This window comes from Podospora bellae-mahoneyi, chromosome 4 (genome assembly GCF_035222275.1).
Source record: "Podospora bellae-mahoneyi strain CBS 112042 chromosome 4, whole genome shotgun sequence".
Classification (NCBI taxonomy): Eukaryota; Fungi; Ascomycota; class Sordariomycetes; order Sordariales; family Podosporaceae; genus Podospora; species Podospora bellae-mahoneyi.
In genome coordinates this window covers 2,916,044-2,932,620 of record NC_085883.1, presented here as the reverse complement: position 1 = coordinate 2,932,620, position 16,577 = coordinate 2,916,044, and the positions used below count along the sequence as shown (strand labels likewise).

The window sequence follows — 16,577 nt, the reverse complement described above, 5'->3', positions numbered from 1 at the left end:
GTTTACGTGCAGGTGACAGTTATGGTTTTTTTTCTTTTTCTTTTTAGCGTTTTGTGAGAGCTTGTATATCTTTTACGATAGACTTGTTTGAGAGTGAGTCACAATTTGAAGGCCATTAGGCTTTCGTATTTTTGTGTGTGGTTGTGTAATGTGGTTGTGTTTGGTTGTCATGTTATCAATATGATCATGGAAATTGGACCATGATATCGTTTGGAAGTGAGTCAGAATGTGAGGTTCGTGAGCTATCGTATTCTTGATGGTCGGTTGTCATATTATGAATATGATGGTTCTAGGGTGGTTTATTGACACACGATGTGGTAACACGATGGCACCCAGGAGGACGACTATGGACTGTGTGGGTCTGCATGTAAACCACCAATCAAGCCAAGAGACAGTCATGGAGCCATGGATATGGTGAACTTATTAAGTGCTGTGTATGTGATTAATTGGTGATTATACATATCACCCACGTCATGTGATGGCTCAACTATAGTGGTTTACAGTCGGATTGGTTTATGACATCAAACAGTATCACAGTCTCGGAAGGTATGAAGTTGAGGGTGGGGGACGAGCATAAATTATACATATATGATCTCGGCCGTTTCCAAGCCTTGACACACATTGGCTCTGCCCTATCGGGCTCACTCCCGACACTATCTTTTGTGTGTGGATCGCGTTCCTGCAGCTTGATGGATGCAAGATTCGGCAAGAGACCGAATAATATCGAATACGATAACTACGAGAGAACCTCGCGTTTTCAAGTGGAACCCGAGTGGCCGAGGAAGGGGGGTATACTTTTCCTGTAAGTTATTCCTGTTGAAGCTTGTGAGTCTGCTATAACTACTGCGAAGGCGCGGCTCGTCTGCATGCAATATGCACAAGAGTATCATCGAGTGCCGTGATGTGGCGAAAAGTTTTCATGACAAAAATGAAGAGTGGGTGCAAATCCCGTTGCCGGGGGACAAGAGTTATTCCCTCAGCCGTTTGTGGAGTTCTTGCAATGCTTGTTGAGTGGTATCCATCCGTCTAATTTTTCCCTTTGCCAGGGAATTTTCATGCCAGGGAATTTTCAAGCCAGTAGAAACGGATCTTTCATGCATGTGGTTGACGAAGCATGTGAAAAATGCACCTTCGCCGTGCGGGACTGACACGGGATGAGGTTGGCATTGTCGGTATGACCCCAGTTACATGCCCATGCCCGGCTTGCCTCCAGAAAAGGTTCAGTGAGTTGGAGGGTGTGGCTTGAACGTGTGTCATCGAGATCGACGCAAGGATCAGTCGATGTATCGTTCTGTACAGAGCCACGACATGGACTTTGGTGAGGGGTATCGTCTGATGTTTTCCCTTTATGGAGACAAGCTTCTAGAAGAAGAAACACATGAGAAAAATAAAATAAACGGTCGCTCAAACCTTGATACGCAGCAACCGGTTCTTTCCGCAAGACGTCCGCGGCCTCTGCTCACCGTTGGGGTTTGTGGGTTGATGTCGATATCTAAAGTCCGACCGTTTCGCCTTGCCTGGTTGATTTTGTTGATGGTGGACAGAGCCTGGGGGGCTTCGGGGAGCTTCTTCTGATGGCATTATTGACAGGTCCAAACCACACTCGCATTAGGACGCGCACTATGCTACTAGACAGACACCAAGCAGACGGATGGGCTGTGTGTTCGCGATAAGGCTGATGGCGGGAGCGCCGAGAAAAGCCTCAGTCTGGGATACCCTTGGGCCCAATCGATCGTGGCGCGATAGCTTCATCGTTGGCGGAAACCCACTTTTGGCCCTAGGGATTTTGATATCAACAAGAAATTGGGCGACAACCCATGGTAGGACTTGCGGTGAGGGTTCAGGTTTGCGGGCCGAGGCAGCAGGCGGACGTAACAAGTTGAGTAATTTTGCAGATTTCCTCGGCCATTCTTTGATGGTGAAATTCTTTATCCGAAGGTGAGGGCCCAATGGTGTTCTCGAAGTCTATGAACCATCCTTCGTATTGACAGTGTAGGGTGGGATCTGGCGGCAAACATGGAAATCTGTGACTTCATAACTACACTACGTCGTCAGAGCGCAAACATGGTGGGCAAAATGTCGTTATCAGTGATGATGACTCGACTGAGGTTTGGGGAAAACCGGATTTTACCAACCAATCAGATTGACTCAACGCCTCAAGCTCCGAAGCCTCTGTTGTTCTTATCGCCGTTATCGGTGGGGACCGGATTCGGGAGTCTGGACGCTTGGCGTTCTTGATTCCCGGCATCCGAACGGAAGAGTCCACGCTATCCCTGCATCTGTGTGGCCTCATCATGAGCTTGTCCCTTCACGGCCAAGCAAATCACAGAGGTGTCACATTTGACATCCTGCAGAGCAGCCAGTCAGCAGGTTCATCCGTGGCCCTTCGCGCTGGGGTCCTTCGGGTGCCGACCTCCTGCATTGAGAAGGGAACCCAGCCGATGCCGTCTCGAGGCTCAATCACAGTACTCCACGCCCGGTCGAGCAGGCAAGAGGTATCATCGTGGCCGCCAGCCCCAAATTCCATATTCACAAGGCTGTCAGGAAGTCACCTCGGCGAATGACCTGCCAATGTCTGGGATAGCGCCTGCCCAAGGCGGCCAGGTTTGTCCACGTCAAAGTGAAAGTTGAAGATGTGATCCTGCCCAGTTAGGCAGTTTTCTAGACGCATTTTGGTGGGGGCCAATCAACCTTGTCGAATCTCACTGTGGCTTGATTCACGCAGGGATTTTGTTTCTCTACGACCATCCATTTTTGGTCAATGAAACATTGGCAGCGTTGACGGCACAAAGCCAGCTGAGCAATTGGTGTCACATTGCGACAGCGTGGACAAAGAGAGATGAAAGCAGAGAGCGTTTTGGAAATGGCAACTTTACGTACTTGTAACTTTGAGAGCGGTCAAGCTTGAGATGGCGTTTTGGCAGGCCACTTGGCACACCCCACGCTAGACCCCACCACTTTACAAACCTCACCCTCTGACGTGCCATGTTGAACAATGCGGCCTTTCGTGATCCGCTATCGCACGACTCACAGGCCCCCACTGGAAAACGTGGATGAGGAGTAAGTTTTATTTTTTTATCAGTGGGATGGCAGGCCGTTGAGGTGATTGCCTGCCCCGGGCTGCCGGTAGCTCCGGCTTCGTTCTGAATCCAATGCCATGAGGCGGTGTCATAAACGTCCTCGTCAGCTTGCCCATTCCATGCTGCAAACAGCAGTAGGTACCGCGAGATGGAAGTGAAGTGCTGGCATAATGCATACCTACGGAGACGGACACTACATTTCTTGGGGCTTACCTATTATTGGGATTCTGCTTCGGCGGTTCCCTATCGTGATTTGTCTGGATCAACGGAGCGTGCATGAGCCGGGTCTCGCTTGCTGTTGTCTGTGTGGGATGGTTGCGGTGGTGGTTGGTGGGTGCGCACCCTTTTTGTGGCTCAGCACTATTCAGGTACCTCCAAGTACCTCGCGAAGTGTCTCTTTGTTGTGGGACATGCAAGCTTGTACCTGACTCCCTGATCGCCGGCGCCCGGCCACGGTGCTCTCCAATCCCGTCCCAGTGGCCCGATGCTTTCCAGCTCATACTCTTGAACAATTGCGAAAATAATACGCCTCTGTATTCTTCCTGGTTGCTTTTCTTCTCAATTTCACTCCGTCCCTCCTACCTCGTACCTACAAACACGACCCGTAGTCACGCCATTCGCTGCCATTCACCGTTCGCCTATCTAGTACCTAGACTTAGCAGGCACCTTTCCAAATCTTACCAACTTCGAAGCGAGCCTTCGCCGCATCGTGCCGTAACACCGCCCCCGAACACCACTCCCCTACATACGACACGCCAGAAGCAGTCGGGGTAGATGACTGCTCTAGACCATATCTCTACCCGACCGGGCCTCTCCTCCACTTAATTTTCTACTACTCTCCCTCTCCTCGACAGTTTGGGTACATATCTGAGAGATGCCTCTATTCACCCTTTCCACATCCAAGAAGAATGCCTGTACGCTGTTCGACATCAGGTAAGCTATTTTTTTATTTTATTTTTGGAACACCCTCGGTTATTTGCATGACAACCACTGACCGGGTAATCTGGAACACAGGCTCGAGAACGACTTTATTGTCTTTCGCGGTAACGATCATGAGGCCTCTGGCCAACTGCTCAAAGGAACAGTCGTGCTTTGCTTGTCTGCGCCATTAAAGGTCGAGACGATCAACTTGAAATTGACCGGCACAATTCACTATGGGTATGGGATTCGGCCAGAGAAAGCACCAAAGTACAAGTCACTGACGCTGTTGAGTAGTTGGACCGATCCCAGAGTAACCGCGACAGGAATTAACCATCACAGAATCGATAAGACTGTGAACTTCTACGAGCACCGATGGCGACCATTTGCTGGAGTCGGCGCTTCCAACCATATTCCGACTGGCGACACACATCATTCGAGGGGCACCACGCTAGGCCCTGGCAATTACGAATGGCCCTTTCAAGTTATGCTCCCTGGTAATACCACGGAGAGTGTGGAGGGCTTGCGTGAGGCCAGCATCACTTACAGACTGAAGGCATCAGTAGTGCGGGGCAAGTTTGCATCCGATTTGAGCGCTTACAAACGGCTACGTATCATCCGAACCCTCGAATCCTCCGCCCTCGAGTTTCTACATGCGATGAGTGTGGAAAATATCTGGCCCAACAAGATAGATTACTCGATTCTGATCCCTCAGAAGGCGGTGGTCTTCGGCACATGCATCCCTCTAGAGACGAGATTTACCCCATTACTGAAGGGACTGGAGTTAGGCGACATGACCGTGAAGCTGGTCGAGGTCCATGACATTGTGCTTCACTCGACTAGGTCGTCGGGTGCCTCTTCGGTTAAGGAATACCGGAAAGAAAGAGAAATCGAGACATGGCGACTTCCCATCACGCGCGAGGAGCATTGGCAGGACATGATCAACGATAGCGGGCAGGAAGGCTGGGTTCTCAACACTTCGCTTAACCTGCCGAAGAAACTTTCGAAATGCTTGCAGGATGTCAACACCAAGGGCATCAAAGTTCGACACAAGCTGAAGTTGGTTGTGGCTTTGAAGAATCCCGACGGTCACATTTCGGAGCTTAGGGCGACGCTGCCGGTAACCATTTTCATATCGCCAAATATGCCACTGGACGAGGACGGGAATCTGGTGCGACAAGTACCGGTCGGAACACCGTCCCTGCAAGTAGCCGCGATAGCACCACCAGGCTACGGCGAGCATGTTCTTGATCAGCTGTACGAGGATATGGATCCAACCGGGCTACAAACACCAGCTGGTGGCCTGTCGGCTGTTAATAGCCCAATCTATGGAAGGTCGCGCGCCAGCTCCGTGGAGAATCTGAATGCACTCTATCATGGTGCCAGCAGTCCCGTTAATGGTGTGCCATTCAGTGCCAACCAGCTCACTGCTAGGTTGCAGACTCAGCTTAATCAGCACAATCGTAATCAGTCATGGCCCACGATGCGGGCTGCGGAATCGGCACGCCACATGCCCAGCTACGCATCAGAAATTGATACCGAGGATCCCCGTACCGATGAGCAGTCGGCGCCGCCGTCATTACCGCTTACTCGGCACAACAGTGACGACGACGAATCTGCATTGCAGCACCTCGACTATGCAGAGCTTGAGGAGCTGAGCAAGGTTCCTAGTTACCAGACAGCCGTCAAGACACCAGTCCGGCCGCTGGCGTACAATGTTCTCCCAGACTACGAAACGGCGACGAGCGTACCGAGCACACCTCAACCAGGTTCGCCGGAACGATCGCCGCCGTTGAGAGCTACCGAACTCACCCGGTCCGACAACTCATTCCTGGGAAGCATCGCCGAGGTCCCTCAAGAGTCGTCGACTCAGGATGAGGACATGAACCCGCAGAGTCGGCCTGGGACACGCAGAACATCACCCATCCGCTGGCGGCAATTGTCGGTGGGATTGTACCCACACCACTCGCTGCACGGGGAGGGTGATGAGCACCGACGGCTTCACCTTCTCCGTGCCCAACGCGGCTTGGCCTAGAGGTCCAATAGCTCGTCGGCACGCACACCCTGATGAAGCATAAGGGGCGTTCTGAATGGAGATGGAAATTGAGGTTTGCTTTGTATTATAAATGTCTGTTCTGTTGCTTTTGCCTGGGTTCAGGGCTGGTGGACAGCAAAGGGCATTCGGCAGCTGCAAAGAGCAGCTTTTTTTTTAATAGGCGTTTTAATGACCAATGCATGGGGGGATATTGACACACATGGAGGGGGGTAATGGAGGCAACCTGTCGTTGGCGTTTGGGATTGCCAAAGGCGGCACATTTGCGATGGGAACTGACACCAAGAGGAGGTCTCATGTTTGTTTTGGAGTTGACGGTCATTCTCTTCTCTTTTTTCTTTTTGGTGGTGGGCGGGGTTCGAGGGCTCGATCAAAGAGATTGAGGATCGGGCAGGGATGGATTATTTGAGGCGCTCTGTGTTTTCGGTTTGGGGATTGATGAAGAGGATATTATCTGAACCAGTTGCTACTTTATACCTTCGATACCCCCTATAGTCAAAAGTCAGCAGATGAATCTAGAACCAAAGAATAGCCAGTAAATGGATTATTTGCTTGTGACTGGTGCTGGTTGTGAGATTGAGGCCGAAGAGATGAGATGTGAGGAGTATCTGGCGGTTTGTACGTAGTGAGATGTCGCGTAGGACAGTACATGTCTAGGGAAGAAAAGATCGACTGGGTTCTAGACATTTGGGATAGCATCTGGAACACAGATGTGTGGTGTATTGGGAGACAAGAAATGTGTTGTGGGCTTGAAACATGGGGGAAGTTGACTAAAAGAGGCCTCACACAAGAAGATATGCAATGGAGTCGGATAAGCCGAAAGCCGGTGCAGATTGGCATTTCATAAGCTCAGCTCAGCTGCGGACGTTTTCAAGATGAGAGCATTGGCGATCGATCTACCACTCTTGAGAACAAAGAGAGCTATTCCCACTTTGGGTGATGGTGGTGGTTTGCTTTGCAGTAGCATGGAGGCCCCATTGTTTGTTCACTGATGAGACTACGTCATGCAATTGGACCCTTTTTTTATTAAAAGAAGATTGAAAAAAAAAAAACCACAGCTGAGCTATAACTTCCATCTGCAACGGTCGGCCGAGCTATTCAACGGTGACCAAAGAGAAGGAAAAAAACCAAACCGTGTGCATGATATTGTCTCCCATGGCGAGCTGATTTTTTTGTTTAAACGAGACATGGTCCACGATGCCTTCACGCATCTGCCAGCTGGACAAGGGTTTTGCTGTTGATGTGGGGCAGCTTTTTGGCTGGAAAGTGGAGTTACGTCATGGCATGATGGGATTTGATGGTTGCGTCTTGGCGGGACCAATTGAGATCGGCGTTGGTCGATAGACAAGATCCACTTTTGCTCGATCTCTTGGCAGGGAGGAGAGGAGAGGAGGGGTTGTTTGCTGCTGCTACTGCTACGCAAGAGGCGCTGGTGTGTTGGTTGTTGTGGATTGGGTGAAGGGAATAATGATACAAATACCTACTGCTGCTGGCTGGCGCGGTAGGTGGTGTTGATCTTATGACCTGCGGTTTGGTTTCAATGACCTCATACTTTTTTGGTTAGTGTAAAAGCTTCTATATCTTTACTTCTAGCTGCTGCTGCACGGGCTTGTAGGTGGGGACGAACCTCTTCTCGTTTTTGTTTTTTTTTTCATTTTAGGATTCTAGGAAAAAGGAAAGGGACCCTTACCACCAACAGCCAACCATCCAATCTTGTGTTACTCCACACTTGTTAACTCGATCCCTCCTCCTCCCGTCCCCCCGGCTCCAGGCCCAACAACCTACCCACCCCAGCACCGCTTCCTTTTTATTTTTATTTTACTTGATCTCTCGATGCATTTCAAGCGACTTTCGAGAGGACATTCTCTCCGCAAACCAGAGACGTCCGCCACTACCTCTTCCGCCTCCGCTCAGCAGCAACCGGAGAAGTTACAGACTACCACAACACCTGCAGAGAGTAGTGTTATTCAGGAAGATCCAGTGACAATGTCTACTGTTACTTCGCCTGTTGAGCCCTCGAGGCAGAGCACGCTTGCGAGCAACCTTAGTGACGAGGCTGTTCCTGAGCACGATCCCAACACCGTGAGTGGCTCGTTTTAGGGCAGATGGTATCAGGGGGAATATGCTGACATGTTTGCGATTTAGACGGCTGGCCTCCTTGCGCAGAGGTTGCAGGCATGGAAGCATGCTGTCGGTTACCTCGAGGAGTACGTCGAGGCGGTCGAGAAGGTGCACAAGAACTCGTCCAAGGAGTATGAGAGGGTTTTGAAGGTGCGACGAATCCCCCTTTATTTCTACAGCTTTCCTAGACCGCAACTAACATGCCCTCCCCATCATCAGACCATCTCCAAACCCCTCCGCGAAGGCGAGCACTTTGATCAATCCCTCGGCGGCGTCGCCGGCTTCTTTGAAAACATGCGCGTCAACACCCAAGCCCTGATCAACACCAACGCCGAGACGGAGAAATCCATCAAGGGCTCCGTCCTCCCCGTGCTCGAGCGCCTCCACAAGGAAATCAAGCACAAGGCCAAGGAGCTCGCCCACGGCGCGGAAAAGGGCGCCAAGGAAGTCGAAAAGGCGCGCAACACGACCCAGAAGCACATTGAGCTCCTGGGCCAGCACACGGCTGCTTTTGAGTCTAGCGGGGCCAAGCACCACCCTAACGACGACCCGTATGTCATCCAGCGGGGCGTGCTGCACAGGCTGAACAAGCAGGTCCAGGAGGAGAACAATCAGCGTAACGATCTGATTGCTGTGCAGGCGAACTTTCAGGAGTTTGAGGCGCACGTCATCGGGACGGTGCAGCAGGCCATGGAGGCGTTTAACAGCTTTGTTGGGGGCCAGGCGCTGAAGGTGCAGGCGCTGTATGCGGACATGCTTGGTTCTGCCCAGAGGATCCCGCCCGATTTTGAGTGGAAGGGGTTTGTCAAGAGGTCGGGGGATAAGCTGGTTGATCCGGCGGAGGGGCCTAGGACAGTGGAGGCGATTCAGTTCCCGAATCAGAATCATGCTTCGACCAAGGCGCTGATTGAGGGGAGCTTGGAGAGGAAGAGTAGGAATAAGCTCAGTTGGGGGTATTCCACGGGTTACTATGTGGTTACCCCGGCCAAGTTCTTGCACGAGTTCAAGGATGATGATAACTACAGGAAGGACCCGACGCCGGAGTTGAGTATTTACTTGCCGGATGCGATTATTGGTTTGCCGGCCGGGGAGAAGTTTAACGTCAAGGGGAAGGACAAGAGTGGTGGGTTGGGGGGCAAGTTGTCGGGGAGCAGCGAGTTGAGCTTCAAGGCGCACAGTCCGGCCGAGGCGATGAAGTGGTTTGAGGTTATCAAGAAGGTGGCGGGGGCTACGCCGGGGAGCCCGACGGTGCCGAGTCCGGCGGAAGAGGTGAAGGTCAATCCGGTCGAGGCGGCGGCTGCGCCCGCAACGCAGGGGGTTACTGGTGCGGAGGAGAAGCCGAAACCGGTTGTGGTTGTTCCCGAGGCGAGCACCTCGGCGGCGGCGGATGCTAAGGCTCAGGAGGCGGGGGTTGCGCCTGCTGCTGCTGCTCCTGCTGCTGCACCTGCGGCGGCGGATGAGAAGGCTGCCGTGAAGGCTTAGGAGGATCTTCAGGGTGGTGGTTCTGTTGAGAGGAGGGTGGCTGGGAGTTGGGTTGATGGAGTTGGGGAGGAGGGAGTTTGGAGCGTGGAGGAGTATGAGGATGAGGAGGGGTATACCATGTTCTCGAGGGAGTGATGTTTGTTCCTGGGGGGGAGATTGTCATTGTTGCTTGCTGTTTTTGTTTCATGAGTTGAGAGAAGCCTAATAATACCCTGAGTTTTGTTATTGTTGCATTATTGTCTGCATTAATTATGATACTTCGTGTATGGGCCATGAATTCGATAAAGATCAACGCATATGACATGTCCAGCAAAAAATACGGCATCTCCCTTCTTCCACCCCTTCTCTAACGCCAACCTCTGTTGCTATATCGCCCCCATTTTGACCACCATTACCCCGTGGTGACCTCGCACCGCTCATCGCCCACTTCAAGCTCCTATTCAAGCTCCTCAGTGAGCGTGCATCGAGCTCATACCACACCCTCGGCACGTCCAGTTCGTCATAACCATGGTGTTCGCCCCATCTCTTGAAGCGAGCCCTGGGGATTCAGAAGAGGACTGGCCTTCCTCCTAGTAACTCTAACTGCTGCTGCTGACAAGGGGGATTGAGTAGTGCTGTCCTTTTGACTCCAGTATGCCATCCCCAGTAAGAACAAGAGTAGGACGCCGACTATTATGCTAATTATTGTGCTTATTGTGGTGGTGTTGTTGTTGTTGTTGTTGTTGCTGATGGGAGTGTTGTTTTCGGGGGTTGGTATATCTGTTTTTGTTTTGTTTTTCATTAGCAAAATTGTAAGATGGCTGCGATGAGCAGACTCACTTGTTGTTATTGGAGTCGTTGGCAGACTTAAGGTGGGAGACAGACAGGATGTTGTGGTGATGGGAGTTGGGATAGAAATGGGTTGGCTTATGTCGGAGGGTTCAGAATCTTGGGATGTCGTCTGTGGAAGCGTGCTTGTGGATGTCATGACAGCCAAAGTTGTAGGTGAATGTTCTAGGTAAGTCGTTGCTGGCGATGGTCTGGTTGTGGTAGAGCTGGTGTTTATCGAAGGGGAAGGGGGGAGTGGAGGAAGACCGACAAGTGCTGTGCAACAGTCGATGTAGTGCTGGAATTTGGGTAGGATGATCGTGTCTGGCTGTGATTTTCCTTGGAAATACACAACGCAAAGCCTGCAGGCTTCATATAAGTCTCGGAATGCCGAACCTGCCGTGCAAAGTTCTGGCTTGGTCCCAGTGCGTTGGGCCTCGGTACGAGCGGCGCCTGTCAATTCATCAGTCAAAATCTCCGTGTGCTTTGACGAGAATGAGGTTTATCAACCATACCACACACATCAAAGCAAGATGCTGGTACGATGATTTCGCCGTCTTCTCGTTTATCATGAAACAGACCCATAGAGGTTCGATCTTTGCCAACTGCCGTACCGTAAAGATGGCTCAGAGGGACTTGTAGGTGGTTGAAGAAGAAATCATCATCTAAATACTAACACAGGTAAGGCCGGAGGTCCGCTGGAGTTCACACATCAGTGCGTAAGTAAGTGAAGCTGATGATGAGGCTAAAGACTCCGAAGGTGTCGTTGACCAGAGATGACCAAACCTAAGGCCAAGTAACGTTGTGGGTTGTGCTCTGCCTCTGTCGACGGTGTCGGGAATGGACTGCCCCTGGAAGTTTGGGGTGCCATGGTGCCTGCGACCTGGGTGGTTAAATGAACGATTGTATCTTGGCATCCGGTAGAGCCTGCTAACTCTTCTCAGTAATAGCGTCTGCTACTGTCCTTGTATCCAGGTTAGTCTTGCATATGAAGTTGGAAGTGAGGAATAGCATCATGGCAGCCTCTCAACTTTTTCCTGTAAGCTCACCAAAGATCAGATAGTCTACAATACTGACTAATATCGCATCTTTCCAAAGCTCTGACCCCAAACTAAACAATACCAGTTAACCAAATGCTAGAGTCCTTTGCTTAAAGGATGGACGAAGCTCTGAATGGGTTTCGCCGTAGGCCTATCACGATCGGGTCACCATGCCCAGCCGCACCAAGAGCTCCCCCGACGCTCAACTGTATCCGAATCTTTGGGGTGATATTGTTCTGGGAGGTAGTTTGCTTGTGAGTTTTGTCATGATGGGTAGAAAGCTTGCGTAAGTTTTCCGTGCTGGCTAGATTGTTTGCTTGAGCATTAACCCCCAACTCATTACTTGCAATGTGTGGCGTCAATTGAGCCTCAATAGAGGCGTGGCACAGATAAAATTAGTCTTTCCCATTGAAGTTTGGCCTTGTGTCAAGTTGAAGTAACATGGTCGCATCTCAACGGCCCTCAGTACAGGGTTGCCAAACCGGCGCCGATGTCAACACCAAGCCGGCGTGGAAGATGCCAAGCACGGCGTTCTCGCAGCAATGGGGCCGAGTGGGGCCGTGTATGACATGCAACGTCAACTCTGAGGACTCATCCTTTCTGAAGGCAAGTAATGAACCTTAGCTAGCCATAGATAGTTACGTTCTTTTCAGGGTCCGGATTGCCACTGGGGAGAGTGTAGATCTAGACCATTAAAGAGGATTTGGTGAGGATGGCGAGGGGTCAGTGGGGGTTTTGTGTGTTCGGAGATGTCAAGGAAAAGCCGTTGCAAAAGACAGCCCAGATCAATTATTAGTTCCGGCAAGTCAAGTAAAACAAACACAGGCAGAAAACTCTAATCTCTTGGTCCACCCCGAATCATCCCCGTGCCTGCCTCTATCTCCGCGGGTGTCTTCCTTCCACATTGGATACAAGTTGGAATCTGCGGCACCTGATTGGCCCGATAAGTGTTATCATTGCACTGATATCCGCTATCAAAGATCACCATCTCCCGCGCTGCAACGTCTACCTAGGAATCCGCAAAGGCAGACGAGTCCCACGGTCGCTGAACGAAGTGGCTGCTGCTTCTCCGGTGCCTTTCATGCGTCATTACATATTGCACTATGCTCATTGGTACACCAAATGGTCATGAATCGCCCCTGGGGCCTGTCCGCGGCCGTCTTCACACACCAACCTGCACGGCTCCGGAGATGTGCATTTCCTTGATTGCCTCTGAATGCCTACCTTGATGAGAGATTAGATATCGTTCGCTGTCTGTCCGGCCAGATGCTCTGACGATGGCAGTGCCACCATGATAGACCATGTCTACCATCCGTCTTTTTTGTTCCTCTCCTTTTTGTCACTTCTCTTTCCTCTGATGTTCTCCTGGTTAGCTTTTTGACGACATTGATCCAGCCTCGCCAGCCTTGATTGACTCGGGTTGGCTTCTCTACGACTCCCGTCTTATCTTGTCATTGTTCAACTGGCTTGTTTCACTTTCGATAACCCCCATTCTGGACGATCCTCCTCACAGCCTGCTCACAATGGCAGTCGGGCGCAAGAAGATTGTTGTTGTTGGCCTGGGGATGGTGGGCATCAGCTTCATGTGAGCAATGAGCCAGTTCAAGTCTCTGGAATGCGGATATCTCTAATCTCCCAACAGAGAGAAACTCCTCAAACTCGATGCCAGATCGCGCGAGTACAACGTTGTAGTAGTTGGCGAAGAGCCACATTTGGCATACAACAGAGTTGGCTTGACCAGCTTCTTTGAGCATCGCAAGATTGAGAACTTGTACCTGAATCCACTAGAATGGGTATGTCTCTGCTCTTGACGTCCATGAGCAACACTGACGCCAATGCTGCAGTACACAGCTGTACCTGACGGAGCTCTCAGCTACCACCTGAACACCAAAGTCACGGAAATCCACCCAAACAAAAAGACCATAACCTGCGCAAATGGTGACGAAGTCAGTTACGACATCTTGGTTCTGGCTACTGGCTCCGATGCCGTGCTGCCAAAACACACGCCCGGTCATGACGCCAAGGGCGTCTTTGTTTACAGGACTGTCGAGGACCTGGAGAAGCTCATTGCTTTCTCAGCGAACCAAAAGGGCACAGTTGGTGCCGTAGTAGGAGGTGGCTTGTTGGGACTCGAAGCTGCCAAGGCTATGATGGACTTGGGATGCTTCGAGAAGGTCAAAGTCATTGAGCGCAATCGATGGGTTCTCAGCCGGCAACTGGACGCTGACGCAGGCGGCATGGTTGTGGAACAAGTGCGAAGCCTCGGTGCTGATGTTTTGCTCAGCAAGAGAGTGGGCAGGATTGAGGTGACGGAGGACAACAGTGTCAAGGGTGTTCACTTTGAAGATGGCGAGTACATGGAGTGCTCGACCATTTGCTTCGCTATCGGTGTCCGACCAAGAGACGAGCTGGCCAGACAATCAGGCATTCTGTGTGCTGACCGTGGCGGCGGCATCGTCGTTGATGACAGCCTTCAGACCAGCCATCCAGACATCTATGCCATTGGAGAGTGCGCAAGCTGGCAAGGTCAGACGTTTGGTCTGATTGCCCCGGGAGTGGAAATGGCTGACGTTCTCACATTCAACCTCACACAATCACAACATCATCAACCACGATTATACAAACGCCCTGACCTGAGCACAAAGCTAAAGCTGCTAGGCGTCGAGGTTGCCAGCTTTGGAGACTTCTTTGCTGACCGTGACGGGCCAAAGTACCTTCCCGCAAAGGCAAAGAAGAAACACGCCTCGCCGTTATCAGCAGTCAAGGTGCTCACCAATGGCGCCCCTCCGGCCCCAGTCAAGGCCTTGACCTACAAGGACCCGTTTCTCAACATCTACAAGAAGTACATTTTCTCGGTGGACGGCAAATACCTCCTTGGTGGCATGATGATCGGTGACACATCCGACTACGTCAAGCTTGTCCCCTTAGTTAAGAACCAGAAAGAGCTCGACGTCCCGCCGTCACAGCTTATCCTTGGTGCCAAGAAGGAGGGTGCTGACGATGGTGATGATCTCGACGATGACACCCAGATTTGCAGTTGCCACAATGTCACCAAAGCAGATGTTGTCAACACTGTCAAGGATGGTACCTGCAAGTCCATCGGGGAGGTCAAGTCTTGCACAAAAGCTGGCACAGGCTGCGGAGGTTGCATGCCTCTCGTGACCTCCATCTTCAACAAGACTATGAAGGACATGGGCAATGAGGTCAAGAACACCATCTGCCCTCATTTCAACTACAGCCGTGCCGATCTCTACAACATAATCATGGTCAAGCGGTTGACCACATTCCAGGAAGTGATGAAGGAAGCCGGCGTCGATCCAGAGAGCATAGGGTGCGAAGCCTGCAAGCCCACGCTGGCCAGCATCTTTGCAAGCTTATGGAACAAGCACGTCATGGATAAGCCTCACCATGGTCTGCAGGAAACCAACGACAGATATCTGGGCAACATCCAGCGGAACGGCACATACTCGGTTGTACCTCGAGTATCGGCTGGAGAGATTACCCCTGAAAAGCTTGTGGTTATTGGAGAGGTGGCGAGAGACTATAAGCTGTACACCAAAATCACTGGCGGTCAAAGAATCGACATGTTTGGTGCCAAGAAACAGGATCTTATTGACATTTGGAAGAGGTTGGTGGATGCTGGCATGGAGTCTGGGCACGCCTATGCCAAGTCCCTCAGGACAGTCAAGAGTTGCGTAGGTACCACTTGGTGTCGCTATGGCATCGGTGACAGTGTCGGCATGGCTGTCCGCCTGGAGGAGCGATACAAGTCTCTTCGCGCTCCTCACAAGATCAAGGGTGGGGTGAGTGGTTGTGTGCGCGAGTGCGCCGAAGCTCAAAACAAAGAGTATGTTTTTTCACTTCTCCGTTAAATATCCCATTTCTGACATTATCTCCCAGCTTCGGCCTCATCGCCACCGAGAAAGGCTTCAACATCTTCGTGGGCGGTAATGGCGGTGCCAAGCCCAGACATTCTGAGCTCCTCGCCAAAGACGTGCCGCCCACTGAAGTCATCCCCATTCTGGACCGCTACCTGATGTTCTACATCCGCACGGCAGACAAGCTCCAGCGCACAGCTCGCTGGCTCGAAGCCCTCCCAGGCGGTCTGGCCTACCTCAGGTCTGTGATCCTCGACGACAGCCTCGGTCTCAACGCCTCCCTCGAAGCCCAGATGCAAGAACTGGTCGACAGCTTCTTTGACGAGTGGGCCGAAGCGATCAACAACCCCGAGATTGCCGCGCAGTTCAAGCAGTTCGCCAACACGACAGAGACAGTCGAGACAATGGAGCTCGACACGGATCGCGGCCAGCTCCGCCCGACTTTCTGGCCGAGCGACGCCTCGGCCAAGGAAGATTTCGCCGGGCTGTCCAAGACGTGGTCATCGTTGACCTGGCAGCCGATGCTCGAGTCGTCGTACTTCAAGGGCGCGGATGACATCCCCAACGGCATCTCGGCCGCTGTCAAGCGAGGCGACACCCAGCTCGCGCTGTTTAGAGTCAAGGGGAAGTACTACTGCACTCAGCAGATGTGCCCTCACAAGCGGGCGTTTATCCTGTCTGATGGTCTGGTTGGGACCAGCTCGTCTTCTCCCAGCACGGGTGAGGCGCCGTATGTCTCTTGTCCGCACCACAAGAGGAACTATGACTTGTCCAATGGTGCTTGCAAGAATGATTCGGAGCTGTCGATTGCTACCTTCGAGGTGGAGGAGAGAGACGATGGGATGGTTTATGTTAAGCTGCCGCCGGTTGAGGAGCTTGATGAGAAGTTGGGGACGAAGAAGTGGATGGTTAAGAGTGGAGAGGCGGGAGAGGGTCAGTTGAAGGAGTTGGATAGGAAGCTGGGGTTGGAAACGCCGGCGGGTGGGAACTGGAAGGGACATAGGGCGAAGAAGCCTGGGGTGAAGCCGCATGCGGAGAATAGGATGAGGAGGCCGGTGGAGGTTATGGCTGGGGGAGGGGGGTGTGGGAGTGCACCGGATTGGTGAGGGAAATGGGTGGTTTCTTTTGGGTATTGATGAGATGGTAAAATGCAACGATGGCGGATATGGTGCTGGGAGTAACATGATCTGTGATTGTT

At 51.8% G+C, this 16,577-nt stretch overlaps 4 protein-coding genes across 4 annotated transcripts; 3 read left to right on the top strand and 1 right to left on the bottom strand.

The window, feature by feature from the left end:
* Window positions 1-3,544: 3,544 nt before the first annotated feature.
* Window positions 3,545-6,610, top strand: QC761_406770 (uncharacterized protein). The gene is made up of 3 exons (XM_062878953.1): window positions 3,545-4,013; window positions 4,095-4,238; window positions 4,296-6,610. Exons 1-3 carry the CDS (start codon window positions 3,955-3,957, stop codon window positions 6,031-6,033), a joined length of 1,941 nt encoding a protein of 646 aa, XP_062732579.1. The 5' UTR covers window positions 3,545-3,954; the 3' UTR covers window positions 6,034-6,610.
* A 174-nt stretch (window positions 6,611-6,784) lies between these two features.
* Window positions 6,785-10,004, top strand: QC761_406780 (uncharacterized protein). Its single transcript, XM_062878954.1, has 3 exons — window positions 6,785-8,133; window positions 8,197-8,322; window positions 8,392-10,004. Exons 1-3 carry the CDS (start codon window positions 7,885-7,887, stop codon window positions 9,652-9,654), a joined length of 1,638 nt encoding a protein of 545 aa, XP_062732578.1. The 5' UTR covers window positions 6,785-7,884; the 3' UTR covers window positions 9,655-10,004.
* Window positions 9,943-12,346, bottom strand: QC761_406790 (uncharacterized protein; the record flags this gene model as incomplete). Its single annotated transcript, XM_062878955.1, has 4 exons — window positions 10,977-12,346; window positions 10,474-10,914; window positions 10,251-10,413; window positions 9,943-10,192 (listed from the first exon to the last, which is right to left on the bottom strand). The coding sequence occupies exons 1-4, from the start codon at window positions 11,044-11,046 to the stop codon at window positions 9,943-9,945; spliced, it is 924 nt and encodes a 307-aa protein (XP_062732577.1). The 5' UTR covers window positions 11,047-12,346.
* A 72-nt stretch (window positions 12,347-12,418) lies between these two features.
* NIT6 (Nitrite reductase [NAD(P)H]) lies at window positions 12,419-16,485 on the top strand (the record flags this gene model as incomplete). The annotated part of the gene is made up of 4 exons (XM_062878956.1): window positions 12,419-13,086; window positions 13,144-13,294; window positions 13,346-15,348; window positions 15,402-16,485. The coding sequence occupies exons 1-4, from the start codon at window positions 13,025-13,027 to the stop codon at window positions 16,483-16,485; spliced, it is 3,300 nt and encodes a 1,099-aa protein (XP_062732576.1). The 5' UTR covers window positions 12,419-13,024.
* Between the last annotated feature and the right edge of the window lie 92 nt (window positions 16,486-16,577).